At 43.0% G+C, this 25,229-nt stretch overlaps 2 protein-coding genes across 2 annotated transcripts; both read right to left on the bottom strand.

Annotated features, from left to right (window-relative positions):
• Positions 1 to 1,660: 1,660 nt before the first annotated feature.
• LOC109902429 (AP-1 complex subunit mu-1) lies at positions 1,661 to 19,136 on the bottom strand. The gene is made up of 12 exons (XM_020498768.2): positions 18,744 to 19,136; positions 17,962 to 18,118; positions 17,573 to 17,640; positions 17,304 to 17,434; positions 16,912 to 17,059; positions 16,583 to 16,709; positions 16,089 to 16,231; positions 15,407 to 15,478; positions 15,130 to 15,288; positions 14,818 to 14,943; positions 7,247 to 7,322; positions 1,661 to 2,540 (listed from the first exon to the last, which is right to left on the bottom strand). The coding sequence occupies exons 1-12, from the start codon at positions 18,783 to 18,785 to the stop codon at positions 2,518 to 2,520; spliced, it is 1,272 nt and encodes a 423-aa protein (XP_020354357.1). The 5' UTR covers positions 18,786 to 19,136; the 3' UTR covers positions 1,661 to 2,517.
• A 479-nt stretch (positions 19,137 to 19,615) lies between these two features.
• On the bottom strand, positions 19,616 to 25,218 carry fam32a (family with sequence similarity 32 member A). Its single transcript, XM_020498776.2, has 4 exons — positions 25,040 to 25,218; positions 20,199 to 20,340; positions 20,004 to 20,057; positions 19,616 to 19,878 (listed from the first exon to the last, which is right to left on the bottom strand). The coding sequence occupies exons 1-4, from the start codon at positions 25,114 to 25,116 to the stop codon at positions 19,810 to 19,812; spliced, it is 342 nt and encodes a 113-aa protein (XP_020354365.1). The 5' UTR covers positions 25,117 to 25,218; the 3' UTR covers positions 19,616 to 19,809.
• Between the last annotated feature and the right edge of the window lie 11 nt (positions 25,219 to 25,229).

Here is a 25,229-nt window from a genome sequence, read left to right as displayed (position 1 = left end):
TGAAATGTCAGAATAGTAGTAGAGAGAATTATTTATTTCAGATTGTATTTCTTTCATCACATTCCCAGTGGGTCAGTGGTTTACTTACACTCTATTAGTATTTGGTATCATTGCCTTTAAATTGTTTAACTTGGGTCAAACTTTTTGGGAAGCCTTCCACAAGCTTCCCACAATAAATTGGGTGAATTTTGGCCCATTCCTCCTGACAGAGCTGGTGTAACGGAGTCAGGTTTGTAGGCCTCCTTGCTCGCACACACTTTTTCAATTCTGTCCACAAATGTTCTATAAGATTGAGGTCAGGGCTTTGTGATGGCCACTTCAATACCTTGACTTTGTTGTCCTTAAGCCATTTTGCCACAACTTTGGAAGTATGGTTGGGGTCATTGTCCATTTGGAAGACCCATTTGTGACCAAACTTCCTGACTGACGCCTTGAGATGTTGCTTCAATATATCCACATCATTTTCCTACCTCATGGTGCCATCTATTTTGTGAAGTGCACCAGTCCCTCCTGCAGCAAAGCACCCCCACAACATGATGCTGCCACCCCCGTGCTTCACGGTTGGGATGGTGTTCTTCGGCTTGCAAGCCTCCCCTTTTTTCCTCCAAACATAACAATGGTCATTATGGCCAAAAGGTTCTATTTTTGATTCATCAGACCAGAGGACATTTCTCCAAAAAGTACGATCTTTGTCCCCATGTGCAGTTGCAAACCGTAGTTTGGCTTTTTATGGCGGTTTTGGAGCAGTGGCTTCTTCCTTGCTGAGCGGCCTTTCAGGTTACATCGATATAGGACTCGTTTTACTGTGGATATAGATACTTCTGTACCTGTTTCCTCCAGCATCTTCACAAGGTCCTTTTGCTGTTGTTCTGGGATTGATTTGCACTTTTTGCACCAAAATACATTACTCTCTAAGAGACAGAATGCTTCTCCTTCCTGAGCGATATGACATCTGCGCGGTCCCATGGTGTTTATACTTGCGTACTATTGTTTGTACATTGTTTGTACAGCGTACTATTGTTTGTACCTTCAGGTGTTTGGAAATTTATCCCAAGTATGAACCAGACTTGTGGAGGTCTACAATTGTTTTTCTGAGGTCTTCGATTATTTCTTTAGATTTTCCCATGATGTCAAGCAGAGGCACTGAGTTTGAAGGTAGGCCTTGAAATACATCCACAGGTACACCTCCAATTGACTCAAATTATGTCAATTAGCCTATCAGAAGCTTCTAAAGCCATGACATAATTTTCTGGAATTTTCCAAGCTGTTTAAAAGGCACAATCCTTACATCATCATCTATCACTCCAGTGTTAATGTTAAATTGTAATTATTTGGCCTCCAACACCTATTTATCGCCTTACCTCCCTACTCTTCTACATTTGCACACACTGTATATGGATTTTTCTATTGTGTTATTGCCTGTACGTGTATGTGTAACTCTGTGTTGTTGTTTATATGTCGAACTGCTTTGCTTTTATCTTGGCCAGGTTGTAAATGAGAACTTTGTTCAACTTTTTTTTAGTCACAACAGTCAAGTTAATTCCACTGACCAATGTGAGGATAAGAAGCCCAAAAACAAATTAAAGATCAAAATGTCAAATGAAAAAACTAAATGTTTTAAAATGAATAAACAGATAATTAGAAAATAATACATCCTTAATAAGCATTCAGGGTTTTATTCTTAAGAGGGTTAATGGTGGCATAAAGGTACTGTAACTTTGGAGTGCTGACACAAACATAAAAACTAATGTGGCACATATATTATTACAATTTGTCTATTTTAAGTGCTCACTTTGACCTGCATGAATGTACCCCATCTCATAACAGCCACACAGACAATATATATTGAAGAGCTTTTTCAGCCTTGAGTCAGGCTATCACCAAGTAAATGGAACAGAGAAATTAAGAAAGCTGTTTGTCAATTCACATGAACCTCTTATAACACTGTACTGTTTTGTTGGTCACACAACTTAACACCTGAAATTGACCTATGAAACAAAATCTCAAGCATGTAATTTAGATGGAAAAGGGGGAAGTACCTTTTTTCTTTAAAGGAGTGTCAGTCCCGCTCACTTATTTCAGTTTTTAGTGGGCAGGATAGATAGAAGGACAGAATAGAGGGGAAGGACAGAAGAGAGAGAAAATAGCAGTGGTACAGATTCAAACCCCATGCTGCAGGGGTATATGTGATCTGGAGACAGCAGCTTAGAACGCTAGACCACAGGGAAGTATAGTATCAATAACTGTATTTATTATTTGCAACTGACCTACCTTTGAGTAACTCTAGAAATATTATACATTTCACTGCTTTTGGAATACAACTGTAACCAAATAAAAGCCTAGATTCAGAATTTTCAGAGGAGTATCATTTTTGTGTTATGGCACTTAAATTCGAACCAAACTTTAAGATGGAAATGAAAACAAAAATAACAAGACAGTTGACAACAACGGTCCATGACATAGGACTATAGGTAATTATACATCCTGGAAATATATGGGTCTGTCCTTCCTCTGCTTCTATTGGGTTCGGAGCTGGTAATCTGGAGGAAAAAAAGTACAATTATTAAACAATTCGCAAACTCCATTTCGCTGACAGTCATACATGAATATTGACTGATCTAGAAACATCGGTTTGGCCATAAAAGCTAAGCGAATGCTTACAGAGAAGTCCTTTCCCTACCCTTCCATCTTGACCTCAAAACACATAATTCATTAACGTTTTAATATTACTCCAAGAGCCAATCTAAATAAACTGTGATTCGTCTTGTGGGAGTTGTCTCCACCCATTATAAAACTAACAGAAGAAAGACAATAAGTAGAGAAAACTCTTGTTAAAACCAGCAGAACCAGATCGAGGATAAGTTTCCTTATTTTAGTTCCCTCAGACCAAAGACTGTGTGTTTGTAAGGAGATGTTAAGTTCCTCTGGTGCTATGCTTGGCAGCATGACTCGTAAATAAACATCTTAAATGCACATGCATTTACAATGGGAAGCACACAGCTGTGTGGAGTTTGGTTTCTTCGCTCAAGCCAAGTTCTGACTGCTTATCTGTTCAGGAATCTTGAGTTTTGAGTAGAGGTGAGCATGACATCCGCACTCCCTCACACACATAAACAAGTACACAATCTGTTGTGTGTGTGTGTGTGTGTGTGTGTGTGTGTGTGTGTGTGTGTGTGGACTGTGCGGACTTCACTTTTGCAACGAGGGCATGCACGCAGCATGGGCCGGATTTAACAAGATCAGTACCGTCTGTTCGTGGAAACCTCTCCAAAATCACACTCTAGCCTAAAGAACACAGCCTCAATTTCTGTAATGATAACAATAATAAAAAATAAAAAAAACACAGTTTGTTATGGAAACAGTGTGGTGTGTGGAACGTTAGACATGGAGTGATGAAACTGCTTGCCCCACAAGCCCAGCGTATCTGGTTTTCATTTGCCTTAAATCATATCTGCTTTAAGAGCAATTAAGTGCAAAGCCTACGGTGGAGCAATGTTTTTGTGGTTGCTATGGGGAACCAGAGGCACTTGGAACAATGGTGAACTGAGCCCAATAGTATTGTTACATGACGAGGGTTTGAAACGCACTACTGACATTTGTAAATCCTTTAACGTGACGGTTAAATCCTTTAACGTGACGGTGGTTCGAGAAATGACGTGCCACATTTGGTAGTTATGAAGTGTCTAACACAGACACCCACATGTGCATGCCACACACACACACACACACGCTTTAAATATCATAACATGTTTACTTCTAGTAAAACGCAACGGTTCGCTTTCTAAATGTGGCTCTTCATATTGTTAGTTTGACAGAATGTTTTCATGTGAATAAAACTAAAAGACTTTTGACCCCTTCAAAACAACTTTAACAGACCTAATAAAACTTCTAAATACCACTTCTCTGCAATATGACATTTCTTACAAAATATGAGACTTGAACTCTTGAATCCAGTCTACACATCAGTCTAAATTACCCCGACTTGCCTGGAGACCTATTTCTAATTGTAGCGTGCACATGCCATGGGCTAGACAATGGGTCTGGTGGCTTATTCCCCCCCCCCCCCCCAAGCCTCCTTGAAAATGACTGTCCTCTTAACCATCAAACACATGCTGGTTTCCTATATGGCTTTTGAGTGAGGAGAACATTAAAGGGGTAGAATAAGGAAGCTTAAGTCTTCAGGACTACTTTGGCTGTGGTAATTGATAGGCTGTGTTTACAGACCTTTACTACACGCTCATGGGAGGTCTCTAATTTGGTCCCATGCGCCCCTCTCCCCAGAAATGCACGCGCGCACACACAGCTCTTCTTGCGGAGACGGAGCCAACGCGTGGCTTTGCTGACTCAGGCTCCTGGCCGTGGCACAGTCACACACAGGGACACGCAGATGAGGTGCCATTGGCTCTCCGTGGTCCACAACAAAGTGCTTGTCGGTGCAGGGGTAAAGCCACAGGTCCTTGGGGGTGGCATTACCCTGTCACACCGCTCCTACACTTTCCACCAGTCTTCAACGACAGCCCAGTCCGTGACCTCACCGCCACCAATATGCCAATCAGGACCTATAGCCACATCAAGGCCCCAAGGGCGCTCTGCAAATAGGACAAGGCTTTTCATTCTGCCTGAAGAAACTGTCAGGCTGCCAAAGGCATCAAGGCCTCTAGTTGGGTTAGGGCCAGTGCTTTATTTCTAGAGCTGTACGGTGTCGTGTATCGCTTCCCCATAAAAGAACACTGGTCCTCTTCAAAAGTGATATGAAACGTGGAATTTGAAGTAATTTGTCTTTCATTGTTTGATAACAGTGAGATGTCACCTAGACATAGAATTATTATTATTGACCTTCCCCTTTGAAGGTGTAAACGTTAATAAATGAAGTTAATAAAACCACACAGGGCTACCACGCTTAATATTAAGGATGGCCAATTGATTTCATCAAAAGAGCTGAAATGTAATCTCATGAAGATTGAATCGTCAGTTACGGCTCGGGACATCTTTCTGCTAACGTTGCAGCTCTTTTGATCAACAAAATTACATAGGAGGGGAAAAAAAGACACAAAATGGTGGTGCGGTGGAAGTCTGCGGTGGGCCCTGGCAAGGAATCCGTCTGGAAACTGGTGACCAGTTTGGCCACCAGAACCCAGAGCTCATCAGGATGATGCAAGCAGTCAATTCAGGTGGCGTGGGCTATTCAGTTGGGGCGTTGGGGGTGAACGTAGAAGTCAAACTTGGCAGTGGCCTGAGCACATGAGGTAGCGTACATGAGATATCTTGTCTTCACACCTAGTTTGTGTAATTGCACCGTTGTGATCCGTGTTGTTTAATTGCCCTGACAGCTTCCATAACATGTCAACTTAAATCTGTTTAATTACAGGGTTGATGAGTGATAATAAAGTTGGATTTAAAAAAATATATAAAGTTATGGGGCATTAACTCAAATAAACAAAAAGGTGTAGTATTTGTTTAACCCTAAGCGGAACACACCACCCACATGAACATAACAAATACAGATGTATGGAAATTAGGATCTACACCTTCCCTTTTGGCGAGATACAACAGTGCTGTATGATGGCAGCGTTCTTACAATTTTTTTTAGATCTGTGTCAACTAATGAACTCAGCCTATATACAGTACATCTACTGTAAGTGTTCAGCGATCCACCCACGTTAAGGTCTAACCTCCCCAGTATGATATCTATCACCCATACTCAAGACAAGTAATTCAACAGACCCACAGGTCCCTGTTTAATTAGATACTATCAGAAACATTGTGAGAGGGGCGATGGAAAAAGTATGCTTTCAGTTTCAGCAGCCCTGAATTCCCCTACTCACATGTGCATTCCTAAATCATTCCTTGGCTAAATACACTGGCAATAACCCCGAGACAAAAGGTAAGATAAACATTTAAGAGCAAGGGCGTGCTCATGGAGTCCCTGTGGGCTGCCTACATTCGTCATCCGCTAACCCCAAACGGGATAGGTCACCATCGTTTGGCAAAAGCCTCTCCCCGGCCCGCCCTCCCCTCTAGCTACACTAGCAGGTTCTCTCAGTACTCTGGGACCTCAGCGCCCCCCCCCCCCCCTCCCTCCTGGTTTTCTTACTTTTTTTCACTCTTTTTCAAAAGATAGTATCAATGTCAGCGTTGCAGCATCATTCATAACCGCTTCAGCATGTGTTGGCTTTCGCTCTCCTCGCAGACAATGGAGGTGGAACTCATCTATGTCAGAGGGGATTGAGACAAAATGGAGCCGTAGAATTCCCGGGACTCGTATTGTCAAATAATCATGATACCTTCGGGTGAGACTGGATCACTGGAGATATTGTTTCTTGTCCGTTGAATCTACTTTTATTGTAGTGAAAATATTGACATGAATTCCATCCGGATCAGCGATTCCGATTCCGAAGCCACACAGGCAGACAACAACAAAACCAGGACCTGGAGTCTGGCCTTGCACGGCGCAGACACCAAAGACTGCTCGGAACAAAAGATTCAACCCCCCCAATTGACAAAGTATCAAAACAAACTGTCGGCGGAGACGAATGCCTTCCTCTGGTTGATATCGGAGGTAATGAATATGTTGGTTGGCTCTGCGGGGGCCGGTGTATAAGTAAGACAGCCATTAGTTGGGGTGTAGTACAGTACGACAGCTGGCCAGCGGCCGCCAAGAACAACGCTATTTCCTAGATGCTCCCTTCCTGCCAATTAGAGTCGGGAGGGGAGGGGCCCCGTCTCAGACCACCTGCACAGATAACCTGATCAGGGAGAGAGGCCTGGAGAGAGACGGAGTGCAGACTGTACTGTAGAGCCTTACAACATGGCACACAGCAGAGGGGAGATCATAGAACCACACAGCACTGCATGAAGCAGGGGAAAATCCAGTGAAGGAAGTTACAGACCACTTGGTAGCAGTGTCCCCTAGACTTATTCCTAGGCAGGGCAAAACTGCCCCTGAAGCAACATTCAGTGCTGCAATTACTAAAACTATTGAAACCAGTAAAAGCCCAAACATTTATGTGAGGGGCAACAGAGCAACGTGGGGGGCCCACCCAGAAGCAGACGAGCAGAGACACGTGGCAGTTCAGACATGCATAGTTCAACACATCAGATTGATGGCAGATGACAGTGCGTTTCATATGCAGATGTTTGGTGGCTGGGACAACGAGAGATCATTATTACAGTGTGGTGGGTTGAGGATCAGTCTTCATTGGGAGGTTTGGTTTTGAAGGGTGTGAATGTCTAGTTTTAGCCTTACCTCCGTTCTGTGTGATGTATCGAACCCATGGCAGAGCCTGGTAGCCACTCTTTTCAATGATCTTCAGGTAGCGCACCTGAAAACAAGAGTGAGCAAACATCACAAAACCTGCCCACCGTCACACCTAGCACAAACAGTGACTAAAGGGAGGAAGCAGTCAAATTCTATAGAATACATACACTGAGTGGACAAAACATTATGAACATTCCATGACAGACTGACCAGGTGAAAGTTATAATCCCTTATTGATGTCACTTGTTAAATCCACTTCAAATCGGTGTGATTGAAGGTAAGGAGACGGGTTAAAGAAGGATGCTTACGCCTTGAGACATGGATTGTGTGTGTGTGTGTGTGTGTGTGTGTGTGTGTGCCATTCAGAGGGTGAATGGGCAAAACAAAATATCTAAGTGTCTTTGAACAGAGTATGGTAGTAGGTGCCAGTCGCACCGGCTTGTGTCAAGAACTGCAACGCTGCTGGGTTTTTCACGCTCAACAGTTTCCCGTGTGTATCAAGAATGGTCCACCACCCAAAGGACATCCAGCCAACTTGACACAACTGTGGGAAGCATTGGAGTCAACATGGGCCAGCATGCCTGTGGAACGCTTTCAACACCTTGGAGAGTCCATGCCCTGACAAACTGAAGGTAAAAGGGGGTGCAACTCAATATTAGGAAGATGTCCCTAATGTTTTGACATGCATTTCATGTCATTCTGAGCCTGTTTGGAAAACCGGTCAAGTAAAGTACATTGAATATAACAAAATAGGGTTAACTATACATGACACTGTGTTGTTTTTACAAGGAAGATTATTTTTATATTCACTTAAAATACTAACTTTAACAATGCCAATTTCCACCCATAAGGTCATACATGCCCAGCAAACAAAGCCAATGTCTGTAGATGATGGGAACTTCTCGCACATTCAAGAGAGAAACGAGCTGGTGGTTAAGAAACTTTTAGATATTAATACAAAATTAGGGAACTGGCACTTCCCAATCCTATGTGAAATGTCATAAATTCTTCACTTGCCCTTCTTGTGAAACTACAACCTATTGAACAAGACCCACCAAGGGCACACATATTGCATAATATTACATAACTGAGTTTACCAAATTGAGCCATGTCACATGAGAAAACTTTGATAGTAAGCAGAACGCATGACAGGGAGTTAACTACTATTGTCATTAAAATCTCATTATTTACACTGAGGCCTATAAAACAAACAGCATAAATTAACATGCTTATCTCTGTGGTGAGCTTATCAGTGGATTGAGCTGCATATTACCCCATCGTAAAACAGTTCACTATTGTTTCATGGCTGGGCTTTCGTTGAAACGAGGAGAACCTTGAGGCATTCAGAGATCCTAACAGAACAAGAGAGTGGGGGATTAAGCCTTAAATCATCTCCAGGATAAAACACTTGCAATAACCGCCCAGAGAATTACACTGACAGACAGACTTGACAATGTGTAAATGGCCGCAGCACACCGCACCGCAGCCCAGCTCTCTTCACATAAATACTGAGCTTTTTATCAACACCATATGGGAAAGGTGATAGTTTTTGCTTTAGGGAGTGAAACACTTTACAACAAGGGTACCATGAATCATAACTGGGCCGTAATGAAGAAACCCATGCTACAAACAGGACACCGGCCCTAACAGGCTCCTCAACAAACACCTCTGGGTGTGGGCCGTCTGTCTGGGGGTCCTGATGAAGATGCAACAGGCGTGCAAGTCGGGCCACCCAAAACCGATCCTTCATCTTCCTCTCAGAAAAGGTGTGAACACTGCCGGTACCAGGACACACAAGGTGGTTCTTCTCATAACAGGAAGCAAACAGCTTCACAGAGAGGATTGTTGTGTTCCTCGACAACAACAACAAAAAAGGCTACAATCCCGCATGCTGGTGCAAAGGCAACCGAGTTCGATACAAACAACATCATTTACTCCACAGAGGTAAAATCGGTCTGCTGACCTGATCCATATCAGACTAGCGCTGTATTTGGACTGTGCGCTGTACAAATCGCCTCCCATTTAGGCGCACGACGCCTTTTTCAAGTGTGATTTAAAATCTAAAAAGGGTGTTCGAGGCGGATCCTACACGGCCAATACACAATGCAGAATGAATATGTCTATATGCATATAGGAGGAGGACTGTCTGAACGGTCTCAGAGCTGTGTGTGTGTGTCTGCAGTCTAGACATTGTGAGAACAGGAGAATCTCAGTGCTGGCAGGTCAAGGCTAACACTAGTTAAGTCTAGTGGCTGTCATCGGCAGAACAGGGGTGCTAGCAGGTCAATGCAAGCCAACAAGGACCATCAGAACGGCCTGGTGGTTATGTTGACATTCCCTAGCAACCCTCAACTATGCGATCTTCTCATATATAATCACTAAAGATGATAAATTATGTTTTTGTCCAACACATCCATTACATCTGGCCTACATTTATACATCCATACTTTTATCAGCCAGAATCATGCTGAACCTCCTAAGTCTCCTATCCTTGCCTAAAAGTGATATGCTAACTGAGCCAATTCAATATTTCATAGTTTCTATGGTTTTGCCAACAAGACCAAGTCATAGTGAGAAATAGCCTTGATCAAAAGAGATGCAGGAATAGTAGCCACGGGGTGAAACAAGGACAGATGATTTTTCTCGTCCCGAAGTCTCCAACATTAGTTGACCTGTCTACAACTCTACACTGCCGGTGGTGAAATTGGTAGCTTCTTATTCCTACACTACCAGTTAGTCACAGACCGTAACAAGGTTGGCCGACGTGATGCTGTAATGAACGCAGCTAAATCGAGGTGTAGCCTACTGCTCTGTGTCCAAGTAGTCTGGTGCCTTACAAATTTAGATGTTTGTTGTTCTAAACTAACTGTAAGGCCAAAGCAGGCACAAACATTCGCACAAATTCGTTCCAAACTTTGGGGCACAGCCGGACCAAGCTAAGAATGCCATATTTTAAGGACACTCTCTTGAAATAGAGCAGATTTATCTTGGGGATGAATGTGTCCTCAGTGTTGAGGATTTCTCTGAGACGTTAGAGAATGTGAATACCAGACAGTAGTTGTGTAGAACAAGCGGTTTCTCCAGGCAGTCTGGTAGACAATTTACCTTTTCAACAGCCATTTGATTTGATCAGCATGAGGTCAGAGCTTCAATGAACGTTCAAGCGGAACTAGGCCATGAATCCGTCAACCATGGTCCAACAAACAACTTGTTTGTGAAGTTCTCTTTTGAAATAACTAGGCCCACGGGACAGTTCTACTAACTACTGATAGACGTCTGATAATTTCTGTTTATAACAGGAAGAACACTTTGTTTACATGAAATGAAGATCAAATGATCCTGTGCTTACAAACATTACAGCAGAGGCACATCCATCAAATCACATGTGAAATTGATACCACACCGGAACTTCTGTGATGATGCCTGTGCCAAATACAGTTATCTTCATACACAGTACCAGTTTTAAAAAAAATAATTCAGTACATGATACAGACTATGATATATTTACTGTAAATAATGTAGTACATCAGTATTTTGCAGTTGGCCAAGCGTTCTGTTCTGGTGGTTGACTAGGCCTATATGGAGTACATCCCTCTGAGGGGATGGCGGGCCACGCCACTGTGTCTGAGGGGAGGGGGAACCTGGCTGTAATTATCCCCTGGAGGGGGACAGATGAGCCCTGATGTGGCTTCCCCCCCTACCATCAGCAGGCTATAAAGAAACCAAGCAGACTATGCCTCTGGAGCAGCCCAAACCGCTCTGGTGGTAAACTTCCCTTTTCTACCTCAGATGGGATATGGCTGGGGGGCTTAATGCACATCTGCCTGTAGGCCTGGCTGGTTGGCGGTGGGGTAAAACACCACTTTGATATACCACGCTGTCTAATCAAGGAGTTGATGATGTGGTCCCCCCCCCCCCCCCGGTGCTGTGTGTCGTGTGCGAGAGACCGGGTAGCGTGGTGAGCGTGTGTGCGCAAACACATGGTCACACATGCAGCCAGGCATATGCAGAGGCACGCACCCACAGACACACACACACACACAAACACACACAGAGCAGTAAGTGGCGTACTCCCTGTAATAAGCCCAGGCTGCATTAATGTTCCCTCAATGCTAGCAGAGATCCTCGGTGGCGTGTGGTGGGCTCCGTTGGAGTGGCCACAGGGGCTCTGCACAGTTCAAGAGGCCCTGGAACACCAGCGTAGCGACCTTGGGGTCAACCAGGGCCACAAAATAGCTCCCCATCAAAACCCCTAAATAGTAGCTTCTAGTAGCTAAAAGTAGCATCTCTGATGAAGGCTCCATTGATCTCTGGTTGAGTGAGTTATTTTGAGGGGCTTCGGTTTACAAGCAACACTTTCCTCAAGGTGCCCCCACTAGGGTTAAATAAGTGTGGCTGTTACGAGTGCATCTTGTAGTGATGATGAAACCTTTCGGAGAACATTCTCTGGTAGAACACTACAACAGGAAGTCACAATGTCTCTCAGTCGCGCCATTGGATTACGAAATCCCTCATTTTCCATTATTGCCAAAACGTCCTCATTTCCAGAGAATTTCAAGCAAAGTGTAATCTAATCCTCTGCCTTTCAATTCTGTGTGGGACGCCACTGCAGAATATTGATATGGGAGGAACACCAAAAACAGAGAAAAGCTCTAATTTAGCAGAGCATGTTTGGCTCTAACATTTGGGTAAAGAAATATAAATCGGGCAGATTGTCTAATTTATTAAAACAGTTTGATAGGGAATTTGCATAGAGGGTAAATTGAGATAGAGACCAGGTAACATATCCTGTGGCTCTACTGGCAAGACAAGAGGCCTTGTGAACACATGTCATACGCTCGTACAAAAAGAAAGGAAACCAGCCCAACGCACACATAAACCTGTTATGGAAGGTAACCACCAGACACCAATGCAGCTTTCCAGCAATGTGACCTGATGTCACCGCTGTGAGCTAGCATGGCACATTTACAATACGACACAAAGGAGGTGTAGATAACAGGCTTGAGTTTCTCCTGCTTTACTGACTCTTAACTCAACTTTAATAACCAGTTCCCTGCACCCCCAGAGTTCCTTCATTTGTGTTTAGCCAAATGCGTGGCAGGTTAGAGATGTCCCTAGGCAAACTTGAAAGTCTAAGCTAGATTGTTACTAATGCTGAACATTTTCTGCGGGTACAGCACAAAAACACAGCGCTGCAGCACAATGGTATTTTCCAGAAGATCATTCATATTCATCCCGAGAATCCTGGGAAATACTCGTTTTGCAGAAGGAGTAGCTATTCTTGCTGGAGTCCACAAAGTGCCCATTTAAAGCATTTCAAACCAAGATATGGTGAAAATGCCAGGGTTCTCCCCAAATAAGAGGGACGTTGCGACAGCTTGTCAGCGCCACTATGTAAAGATTTCAGAGCAAATGAAACTGATATTTAGTAATGATTGAGTAACTATCTTTGATCACCAATGACATTGCTGTGAATTGCAAAACAGGCCATTATCATGTTCCTCAAATTCAGTGCATTTCAGCAGTGGGTCATCTCAACAAAGACTGCACTCAGGACGCACCGAGAGCATCGAGTTGTCGAATCATACAATCAAAAGTCAAATGAACAAAGTTGCTAAGCTTGCTAGATAACATCCACCGAAAGACAGACTCTCTCCTACATTTGGCAAAATGGGAGTTCATGATTATACAGATAGCAGATCAGCTCATGAATAACGGGGAGATGGAGAGGAAATGTTTTAAAAAAGATACCTTAACAGGGACAAACTCTTAAAAAATAAATAATAACAACATCCATATAAACTCTCACACCGTTTGTTGATCACACGTTCTCTACCGAAGCTCTCAGATGGGCAGAAAGTCGGAGAAAAGCGGGGGAATGTTCTAGATGTATTTTGACATGCATAGGCAAAAGCCCGTGCTTCGATAATGCAACCACAGAATAAAGTTGGGGTTTTTCACGCGAGACAGGAGTAAGGATTTGGGGTTTCAGTGCAATTGAAGAAAAGCCTAGGCTCTATAACAGGAGAAGATTTCCCCTCGGGCCTCTGAATTTTTAAAAGACTGACAGATGTAGTGTAATTGTGCATAGGGGCCTATCAAATGTGTGACTGTCGGAAGTCACAACGAAAGCTCAAAAGAGGCACACATTTTTTCCTAGGCTGTACTGTAGGGGTTTCCTGTAGGGTTTACTAACTGCATTCGGGTAGCGTGTGCAGTCCGGCAGTGTCAATTATGCGTGTGCTTTGAATTTATGGTGACTTTGTGTGAAGTAAATATCCCAGACTCAAGGCTTCCATGCAACAACAAGCTTGGATAATGTGCTATTTTATTTTTTGCTAATCTGCTGCTATACATGTCATGTATTTTGTGGAATTGCATCAATGCCACTTTAAGGAAAAATGTTATTTCCCGGGTCTTGTCATTTTATTTTTTGGGGGGGTAATGTGAAGTGTTCCCGGGACAGTCCCAGGATCCCGTTTACCCATGTTAATCCCTACAATGGTGTAATGTGTTGAATTCATAGCTTTGGTATTCCTGTATGGAGACGCAAACGGTTTGTTTTAGTGCTGATGTGAGGGTGTGCGTCTCCATAATAAGTTGGCCATGCTCGTTTTTCACCAGGAAACAAAGACCCGAGGCGAGCAAACCCCGCACTGAGCCAACGAAAAGGCTTTACTTTGATTCTCTGGGCTCTGATGTCATTTCCCTGGTGTCAGATCTGGAAGCAGAGGGCTGAGAGGGAGAGCTTGACACTGATCCAGAACACTGCCCGACTTAAATAAGGACCTGAACACTAGTATTCTGCCCCTAATTGTTCTCATCTTAACCAGCCTATCTACTACCTATTGAGTATTCAGTCTGAGTATTATGGGTAGAAACATTTCAATAAAACAGAGCAAAACAAAGTTGGTCTTAAAAGCAGTGAGTTTTTGGTGCAGCGGTCTAAGGCACTGCATCTCAGTGCTAGAGGCGTCACTACAGACCCTGGTCCGATCCCGGGCTGTATCACAACCGGCCGTGATCGGGAGTCGCATAGGGCGGCGCACAATTGGCCCAGCGTCGTCCGGGTTAGCCCTCTTTGTAAATAAGAATGTGTTCCTTACTGACTTGCCGGGTTAAATTAAATACAAAGTGTGTGGAGCAGTTTATTTTTTGGCAGTTTCCTGATGCTGGCTATACAGTACCTGTGCAGAACTATTTGATTGTGTGTACATCCTTCTGAGTGTAGCTTGTCAACGACACCTTAACTCTGTAGTGTAGATATGTTACAGAGAGACTCGCCAGACCAACGCTACAGTGATGTTGTTGTCCCTGTGTTGACTGACAGTCTGTTGTACGGTCTGTATTAAAAACAACAGCAGTTCTACCTACAACAGAACCATGCACCCACGACACCAGTCTTTGAAGCAGCAAACCAAGCACACCTCAGGTTCTCAGCAGGAGCAGCCAGACCTCATCTGTGTTACAACAGCGCCATCCTGTGTTAGAATGATTCCCAGTCACAGCAACAAGAGACCCCTGGAGGATAGAAGAGGTACTGCAGTGAGGATGCTCACCTGGATGCCAGAGGTAGTGAAGTAGGGGATCTCAAACTTCACACTGATGGGGGGCTTCCCCTCCTTGTCCTCTGCTTCCACACTTGGCAGACCGAAGTGGGCTCTCATCAGATACTCTTTACCCCCCTGGGACAAGACAAAACAGAGCAAGAGTTAGGATAATGTGGACTTTGTTTTACATAAATATATCCAGGTCATTTAAGTGACATATGAGGTCTTTGTGGTTATGATGATGTTCAGACACTCAAAAGAGCCGCACTTTGAGAACTATGGTCTACGCTAGCATGCAGTCCAGTGTGTTGTTGTGCTCACCGGGAATGACTTGATGGACCAGACAACCTCACTGTTCTCTGGGATCCACTTGACACTGCCCACCGTGGTCTTGAACTTGGGCGAGTCTGCGTCTGTGGGAACTGGAATGTGGATCTCCACGTTGTTGGCAGTGGAGCGCCTCTTGAACTGACTCTTGGCCTTAGACACAAAAAGAGAGGCTAATACATGGCATTTCTGATAGCTTTGTGGTCAACTATTGATTTGATACTAGAGCATACTGTTAGCTGCTGGGTAACGTCGCAGGGCTGGTGTTTACCTTGATCATGTACTCGATCCTGCTGTGGGAGTGTTTCTCTATCACCGACTCTATCCAGATCAGGGGCTTCACCTGGGGACAACACATTTCATAGGCTTAAAAAACAACAACTCATCAATACAACAAAGGGTCATTTCTGCATTGACACATCTTTCTTGCATACGCAAAATGGCATGCCATTACCTCATATGCATAAATAAAATAGCAATTCCTTAAAGCTGAAATCTGCATAAGGTGGAAGAGGGTCACTGTCTGCCCCAGCGCATTTGTTATCGGTTTTGTTTAGTTGATGAAACGGAGAGTAAAAAAATTGCAATAAATACTCTGCTATTCTATTGCTCGTGCAATGATGTGCAATTCCCGAGGGGGGAAAAAACAGTGTTAGTTGTTTGAAGTAACTTCTTAATTGCTTTAATATTGCAAAACGGACGTGGCAGTTTCACCAAGTACCGATTCCAGCTTTAACTTGTACACTTCTAATTGGATGCCGATCCCATAAAGGGGGCGGTTCCCTGGACAGAGATTAAACCTAGTCTTGGACTAAGAAGCCCTTTCGATGGAGAAGCTTCATGAATAATGTTTCTTTTCTTTGTCGAAGACTTCATATCTTTGTAAAAACAAGACCCATTATGACAAGCCCATCTAATGAAACTGGCCTCTCTCTCTCTCATACAGTACCCACGTGTGTGTTGAGGCGGTAGGACATGAGCTCAAATTCTCCATCGGGGGGAATGAAGGAGATGGTACGGTCATTCTCAAAGCGAGACAGACGCACACACTGGTGGAACTTCGTGTCCTCCAGCTCCACTGATTTACTCTTCCCTCCTGTGGTGAGCACAGCGACAGAGAGAGTCAGGGCATGAGAGGATTGTACCTGGTACAAGTACAGTTTTCTGCAAAAAAATACAAGCTCTGTTAAGAATTTAAATAGATTAGAGGTAAGAGCTGAATCCTAACTCGAAATATGTGCGCACAGCACAGCACAGCACACAACTCCAACTTCCTTGCAAATCATACAATGATGCCGATGGGAAATTCTAAGCAAAAGGTTAAGTCACGCGTTAGTGTCTAAAATTTGGGATGAGAATACAGACAGAAACAGCTTGGAAATCTGACATGCATTTGTATTTTAACTGAACTGTAACCAATCCAGTGACACAGTGCAGAGGAACTCACGGCCAGTGTTCTCAAACAGAACTTTATCATTGAGGCCCAGACGCAGCTCAGGCATCCCTGACAAGAACACACGCATCTTGATGGAGCCCACGATCTCACTGCGCAGCACGTTACCGTTCGCACTGACCTGCACAGAGGAGAGAAAGGGGGAAAAGTGTCAAACCGTTTACAACAATTTCAGAAATGAGTCTACGTTCAAAATGGTTGATAGTACTTCAATAAAACACGGAATAATTTTGTCATAGAGAAATAATAAACATTGCAAGCCAAGAATGTATTAGAGGAAGGCGAGTGTTAGACTTAGAACACGACGTGACAAGGCGCCGCACCAGAAGATTAACAGACTCGATGACATCCAGGAAAACTTCATTCTTCCTGTACTTGATGCCCTCTGACCTCCAGGACACAGCGTTGGTGACGGTGGCAGGAGGGCGTGGGCCCCCTGTGTCCAGCTTGTGCCCCTCTTGGGTGATGTACCTACAAACAAACAGAGACAGACCTGGTGAGAGGACAGGACAACAATGACAGGAACTGTCTGTCTGCAGCCATACTGGGTGTTTAGGTGAAATGGAAGATAAGTTGTACACAGTATTGTAGGTCACTACTACGTTATTAAATCATGTTTAACTTGGAGGAATTTTAAACTGTTTAATGGAAGCTAAACATAGGTTTGTGCAGAGAGAGTTTTGTAGACAGAATAAGGGCTAGGGAGGATACTCACTCTTGAAGGATCTTGCTGTCAGTAGTCTGAGGATAGCCAAAGTCCATCAGCTCATCCATCAACTCATAGATGATGACAAAGTTATCTCTGATACTCTCCTCTTCCAACTCTTTAAAATACTCAGAGAAAACCTGCAGAGACAATAGGCTGAGTCTAGATACATTTATTTTTATTTTTTATCAGTTAACCACCAGTAATACTTATGGGTTATTGGAAAATAAGACTACTGCACACCACACACCATTATAGAAAGTCTAATTGTAACTCACCTGGATAATTTTGTAGAGGAAAGAGAAGACCAAGGAGACACAGGCATTTTTCTTAGACGTTGCTACAACTGATGGAACATTTGTTAAGGTGAAAAGTTGATGTGGGGCTTTCAACATAAGTCGACTTGTATCTACCTTAAAAAAGGTGGCCAGTTTGAGAACAACTACAAGTGGAATTTGCAAGAAGTGAACCATTGAACTCTCAGCAAGAGAAGTAGTACTTTGACCTGAGCAGTCAAACAAACCATCACTCTCCCTTTTACCCAGAGCAAAATATGGAATAATTTCCCATTTCTATTGGGAACCATATATTGGAAAAGAAAAGGTGTTATGAGGCAGTAGTCATTCTAATCCCGTGTGAGAGGTTGAGTAAGTGGCAGTAAGGATACGGTACAGATTGTTGTGTTTGATCCACATGAAGCGGACCCCTCCGTGGGCCAGGATAGGGGATAAATTGCCCTCCTCCTCTCTGTCCATGAGGATGGGCATAAAGTGCTCAATCTCTGACATGTCCACATCTCCTCTGTAGTTACGACAAACCAGAACCTGGAGCGGTGAAACAAAATCAACAGGAACTTACTTCTCTAGCTGTCTCTCCATCCTACATGGTATGTGCCTCCTGATGACATCCTGAACTGGCATCCTGTTTTCATATCATCAAGTGTCTTTGATATGGAACACAAACATCTACATGGGTCTAATGGGACTTTGCATTTGAGGCTTCACATAAAGGGTGTTCTCATTATCAAACAGGCCTTAGGATGGGGGCAAATGTTGGTGATCATGATGACGTCCATGGATGGTCAGGCTTGTGATACTGTTCATAAGGCCACCACAACCATTATCATAATCATGCAGAATTTGGCCACAATACATTACGTGATTAATTGAACCCAATCTGATCCTAATACCAGTCTAGCTGGGTGGGGTAGATGCTAGCTAAGTAACTAGCTACAATGCACATTATTAATGTCCCGTATCAACATCAAAAGCTAGCCATCTCAAATTCACTATTGTATATTTGTCTTAGAATGTAAAGTAGCTAGCTACATATTGTAACTTGGCCATCAAATTATGTGATGCATTAGTAAACATTTTAATGTGAACCATGTTAGATTAAGCTAGCTAACGTTAGCTCTTTAGCTAGCTGAGCTCATCACTTTCCTCTTACCTTGCCTTTAAGATCTAACACATACACCGCACTTGCTGACATTTTGCTAGTCCTAACTTACGAGTTGGTACCGGTGAAAAATATTTAGAATATCTAAAACATGCGGCGGTATGGTAGCATCCACCTAGGAGTGCTAGGTGTTACCGGCTAACATCAGAGAGGAAGAAGCGAAGCGAGAGGGTTTACTCCGCCCAAATTTTGTCCACGAAAACAAGACCGCGAAAGTGAGGAACTTTTGAATATGAGTGTCGAATTTGGTCATCAAAATAATATAATTGCGAATTTGCTACGTGAGGCTTATTTGATCAAATATACGTTTCGAGATCGATTGTTACGAATAAACTAACGCACGTGGTATTTCGACAACAACAAAACGACTTTATATCAGAGTTCTGCCTGTTGTTGGCATGCGTGTCTGACCTTATTAGCTAGAATGGTCCAACCTTTTCGCCTCCTCCCGCCTGCCTTCAACCTTTGAAGACATGTATTTCCATTGTTGGAGCGATTACTCGACTATCTTGTCAATATAATATAAAACCTTTGCTAATATTTACAATTATATTACTCCACTTCCGGGAAGCTGTCTGTCTATTCCCAACACAAATATTGCCTTCATACATAATTTGCTACATATTTTTTTAGATTACAAGTTATGCTAATTGTAATTAATATATTGAGTGACTACACTGTACGCATGTGGTGTTATAAGAGACCACAGCTCAGCCCTCTACTTTACAATAGAAGGCTCTGCAATTGGACCTGGAAAATGCCACCTGTCGTTTCCCGTTTCAATCTTGACAGCAATGAACTACACACAACCAATACCAATGTAAAAAATGTAAGGTGAATAAATTAGTGAAATTCCAGACAAGGAAAAGTAACTCAGTTTAATTAAATACACATCACAGCATGTCTAATCTAGTATAATTCTATGTATGGAACCAAAATATAGTCACACCAATTACCACATTATAAAATGACTAATGTACAACAAATGACACAGAATGGGCAAAAAAAATGTTTTTCTAAAGCATATTCTAAAATGAAAATGGTCCAGGATTCCTCTTCATTTGGTCCAGCTGACTTTAGGAATATCGTAATGTTCTGTCAGGGTGTCCAGGTGATGGTTGAAATCCTGCAATACAACAAAAATACCTTTGTTTATTGTAAATTCCAGGGGTTTGTAGAACTCAAATCTCCAAGTGTATTTTCTGAATTACAGTAAATTCATGGAGATGTTTTCAAATAATATGGTCTTACCTCAACTCTCCGCTTGTGAGTTTTTTCTGCTTTGTTCAAAATTCTCTCCATTTGCTGAAAGAAACATTAAAAAAATTGGGTGTGAATATTGGTATTTGAAACAGGAAGTAGGTACTTTTATCCCATGACTAACATTGTCTCTATTTCAGTGCTAGAACATCAATAGGACAATACATTTAGGACAATGATTATTACCCTCTTCTCTTGCATCTTGACAAAAGCCCTTTGAGCTGGTGTTCTTTTGTCAATGTAACCACTCTTGGTTTCCTCCTCTTCATTTTTATTTGTATTAATTTTCTGCTCCAAACGATGCTTCTTCTCCTTGTTCTTCTTTTTTCTAAAAGAGTAAAATAATGCCAACAGATGAAGGGTTGTTAGTGAGGAGTTTGCTAGCCTGCTACATAGCTAGCCTACACCAGCTAGAGCTTTGAGGGAAATACTAGATTAGGCTTATATGTTTGTTTACTTTTATTTCTTTAATTTAACTAGGCAAGTCAGTTGAGAAAAAAAATCTTATTTACAATGACGGCCTACCAAAAGGCCTCCTGCGGGGACTGGGGTTGGGATTAAAACTATATAAATATAGGACAAAACACATCACGACAAGAGAGAAAACACAACACTACATAAAAGAGAGACCTAAAACAACAACATAGCAAGGCAGCAACACATAACAACACAGCATGGTAGCAACACAACATTGTACAAACATTATTGGGTACAGACAACAGCACAAAGGGCAAGAAGGTAGAGACCACAATACATCAAGCAAAGCAGCCACAACTGTCAGTAAGAGTGTCCACGATAGAGAGTCTTTGAATGAAGAGATTGAGATAAAACTGTCCAGTTTGAGTGTTTGTTGTAGCTCATTCCAGTCGCTAGCTGCAGCAAACTGAAAAGAGGAGCGACCCAGGGATGTCTGTGCTTTGGGGACATTTAACAGAATGTGACTGGCAGAACGGGCGTTGTATGTCGGATGAGGGCTGCAGTAGATATCGCAGATAGGAGGGAGTAGGCCTAAGAGGGTTTTATAAATAAGCATCAACCAGAGGAGCATAGAGTCCAGTGATGTGTCCTATAAGGAGCATTGGTGGCAAATCTGATGGCCGAAAGGTTAAGAACATCTAGCCGCTCGAAAGCATCTAGCATCTAGCTGGGGTGAAAGAGGAGTGATTACGATAGAGGAAACCAAGTCTAGATCTAATTTTAGCCTGCAGCTTTGATACAGTGGGGCAAAAAAAGTATTTAGTCAGCCACCAATTGTGCAAGTTCTCCTACTTAAAAAGATGAGAGAGGCCTGTAATTTTCATCATAGGTACACTTCAACTATGACAGACAAAATGAGAAGAAAAAAAATCCAGAAAATCACATTGTAGGATTTTTAATGAATTTATTTGCAAATTATGGTGGAAAATAAGTATTTGGTCACCTACAAACAAGCAAGATTTCTGTCTCTCACAGACCTGTAACTTCTTCTTTAAGGGGCTCCTCTGTCCTCCACTCGTTACCTGTATTAATGGCACCTGTTTTAACTTGTTATCAGTATAAAAGACACCTGTCCACAACCTCAAACAGTCACACTCCAAACTCTACTATGGCCAAGACCAAAGAGCTGTCAAAGGACACCAGAAACAAAATTGTAGACCTGCACCAGGCTGGGAAGACTGAATCTGCAATAGGTAAGCAGCTTGGTTTGAAGAAATCAACTGTGGGAGCAATTATTAGGAAATGGAAGACATACAAGACCACTGATAATCTCCCTCGATCTGGGGCTCCACACAAGATCTCACCCCGTGGGGTCAAAATTATCACAAGAACGGTGAGCAAAAATCCCAGAACCACACGGGGGGACCTAGTGAATGACCTGCAGAGTGCTGGGACCAAAGTAACAAAGCCTACCATCAGTAACACACTACGCCGCCAGGGACTCAAATCCTGCAGTGCCAGACGTGTCCCCCTGCTTAAGCCAGTACATGTCCAGGCCCGTCTGAAGTTTGCTAGAGAGCATTTGGATGATCCAGAAGAAGATTGGGAGAATGTCATATGGTCAGATGAAACGAAAATATAACTTTTGGGTAAAAACTCAACTCGTCGTGTTTGGAGGACAAAGAATGATGAGTTGAATCCAAAGAACACCATACCTACTGTGAAGCATGGGGGTGGAAACATCATGCTTTGGGGCTGTTTTTCTGCAAAGGGACCAGGACGACTGATCCGTGTAAAGGAAAGAATGAATGGGGCCATGTATCGTGAGATTTTGAGTGAAAACCTCCTTCCATCAGTAAGGACATTGAAGATGAAACGTGGCTGGGTCTTTCAGCATGACAATGATCCCAAACACACCGCCCGGGCAATGAAGGAGTGGCTTCGTAAGAAGCATTTCAAGGTCCTGGAGTGGTCTAGCCAGTCTCCAGATCTCAACCCCATAGAAAATCTTTGGAGGGAGTTGAAAGTCTGTGTTGCCCAGCAACAGCCCCAAAACATCACTGCTCTAGAGGAGATCTGCATGGAGGAATGGGCCAAAATACCAGCAATAGTGTGTAAAAACCTTGTGAAGACTTACAGAAAACGTTTGACCTCTGTCATTGCCAACAAAGGGTATATAAACTTTTGTTACTGACCAAATACTTATTTTCCACCATAATTTGCAAATAAATTCATTAAAAATCCTACAATATGATTTTCTGGATTTTTTTTCTCATTTTGTCTGTCATAGTTGAAGTGTACCTATGATGAAAATTACAGGCCTCTCATCTTTTTAAGTGGGAGAACTTGCACAATTGGTGTCTGACTAAATACTCCCCCCCCCCCCCCCCCCCACTGTATGTGTTGGGAGAAGGACAGTGTACCATCAAGCCATACTCCCAAGTACTTGTATGAGGTGACTACCTCAAGCTCTAAACCCTCAGAGGTAGTAATCACACCTGTGAGGGGAGGGGCATTATTTTTACCAAACCACATGACCTTTGTATTAGAGGTGTTCAGAACAAGGTTAAGGGTAGAGAAAGCTTGTTGGACACTAAGAAAGCTTTGTTGTAGAACATTTAACACAAAATCCAGGGAGGGGCCAGCTGAGTATTAGACTATCATCTGCATATAAATGGTCGAGAGAGCTTCCTACTGCCAGAGCTATGATGTTGATGTAAATTGAGAAGAGCGTGGGGCCTAGGATTGAGCCTTGGGGTACTCCCTTGGTGACAGGCAGTGGCTGAGACAGCACATTTGACTTGGAAAAACACTGCACTCTTTGAGAGAGGTAGTTAGCAAACCAGCCCAAAGACCCCTCAGAGACACCAATACTCTTTAGCCGGCCCACAAGAATGGAATGGTCTGCCGTATCAAAAGCTTTGGCCAAGTCAATAAAAAAAGCAGCACAACATTGCTTAAAATCAAGGGCAATGGTGACATAATTTAGAACCTTTAAGGTTGCAGTGACACATACATAACCTGAGTGGAAACCAGATTGCATACCAGAGAGAATACTAGACATCAAGAAAGCCAGTCAGTTGATTATTGACAAGTTCTTCCAACACTTTTGATAAACACGGCAAAATAGAAACAGGCCTATAACAGTTAGGATCAGCTTGATCTCCCCCTTTACTTAAAGGACAAACCATGGCTGCCTTCCAAGCAATGGGAACCTCCCCAGAAAGGAGAGACAGATTAAAAAAAGGTTGGAAAGAGGCTTGGCGATGATAGGGGCAGCAACCTTAAAGAAAGGGTCTAAACCATCTGACCCATGACAAATCAGGACAGGCCGTTTCACTGAGCAGGCATTACGAACACAGGCTGTAAAATAGTAATCACTAAGGTCATTACAGAAAACACCAGACAGATACCTATCAGGATAATTTGTGAGGATAACATCAAGGACATTAGCCTTTTTTTTTTGTTTGGAGTCATACCTTGTGGGATTGGTAATAATCTGGCAAAGATTTAGGGAGCTCATTGCTTTAGGACTTGGTCAGGTGGTTTAATTATGTCCCAGTTTAGGTCACCTAGCCGGACAAATTCAGACTCAGTGTAAGGGGCCAGGAGTGAGCTTGAGGCAGGTAGGGTAAAGAACGGTGCTGATGGACTGATGGCCGGTGCACTTAAAAGCTACATACATTTGAGAAGGCTAACACTATGTAACTATTTACAGTGAACAAAATATGATTTAGCTGTTGTTACCATGTTTGATAGTTTAAAAATAAATAAAATGTATCCGTTATTTTACCAGGTAAGTTGACTGAGAACACATTCTCATTTGCAGCAACGACCTGGGGAATAGTTACAGGGGAGAGGAGTGGGATGAATGAGCCAATTGCAAACAGGGGATTATTAGGTGACCGTGATGGTTTGAGGACCAGATTGGGAATTTAGCCAGGACACCGGGGTTAACACCCCTACTCTTACGATAAGTGCCATGGGATCTTTAATGATCTCAGAGAGTCAGGACACCCGTTTAACGTCCCATCCGAAAGACGGGACACTTCACAGGGCAGTGTCCCCAATCACTGCCCTGGGGCATTGGGATATTTTTTTAGACCAGAGGAAAGAGTGCCTCCTACTGGCCCTCCAACATCACTTCCAGCCACATCTGGTCTCCCATCCAGGAACTGACCAGGACCAAAAGTTAGCAAGATGGTTAGCTTAGCTGGCAAAAAAATTTAAATAAACTTTTGCAAATTGTAAAGTCTACAAAACGCAGTCCACTCTGTGAAATATTCTAGTTTTGGAAACAGAAAACTGCATGGAGATGTTTCATCGATGAGAAAATGTACAGTAATGTCGGACGAAATTAATCTCACTCCTACTTCCGGCCACTGAGCTTCCTCTCATCACCATATTTGGCAGTGAGTGGAACCGCCAACCGGATGCTTCACATTTTTAAATCTGGTGAAATATCTGGCTCATTATTCAAGCTGTATTAGCTGGTTTATAGGGACAGAGAGCTAGCTACTTTGCTCCTTTACTCCATTTTAAACATAGTACGGCGTGGACAATTTTAAGAACACATTGACTTATAAGTAATAATAACATGAAATACATACTTTTTACCGGCGGAAACAACGCCTATTCCTTTCAGTTTCAGGGAACCTTTCTGGACGGTTGCGTATTGGTCCGACATATTTGTTGTTGATGTAGATTTCGTTCTTCCTCTCTCGCTGTTACGCAGATGAGTTTCATGAATGGTACTCTGTTGCCACCTTTGGCAGAGTACTGTGCGTTCATTCCAGCAGG

This window comes from Oncorhynchus kisutch, linkage group LG13, assembly GCF_002021735.2.
Source record: "Oncorhynchus kisutch isolate 150728-3 linkage group LG13, Okis_V2, whole genome shotgun sequence".
Lineage (NCBI taxonomy): Eukaryota > Metazoa > Chordata > Actinopteri > Salmoniformes > Salmonidae > Oncorhynchus > Oncorhynchus kisutch.
The sequence above is the reverse complement of the archived record's forward strand: the minus strand, read 5'-3'. Positions and strand labels throughout refer to the sequence as shown.

Excerpts from the sequence above, each read along its gene's own strand:
- LOC109902429 (XM_020498768.2), bottom strand. The coding sequence starts at position 18,785 with ATGTCAGCAAGTGCGGTGTATGTGTTAGATCTTAAAGGCAAG. Across the intron at positions 17,435-17,572 it reads TCCTCTACAAAATTATCCAG|GTTTTCTCTGAGTATTTTAA; the intron begins GTGAGTTACAAT and ends TTGTCTCTGCAG. Across the intron at positions 2,541-7,246 it reads ATACATCACACAGAACGGAG|ATTACCAGCTCCGAACCCAA; the intron begins GTAAGGCTAAAA and ends TTTTTCCTCCAG.
- fam32a (XM_020498776.2), bottom strand. The coding sequence starts at position 25,116 with ATGTCGGACCAATACGCAACCGTCCAGAAAGGTTCCCTGAAACTGAAA. Across the intron at positions 20,058-20,198 it reads TCAAGATGCAAGAGAAGAGG|CAAATGGAGAGAATTTTGAA; the intron begins GTAATAATCATT and ends TGTTTCTTTCAG. Across the intron at positions 19,879-20,003 it reads CTCACAAGCGGAGAGTTGAG|GATTTCAACCATCACCTGGA; the intron begins GTAAGACCATAT and ends GTTGTATTGCAG.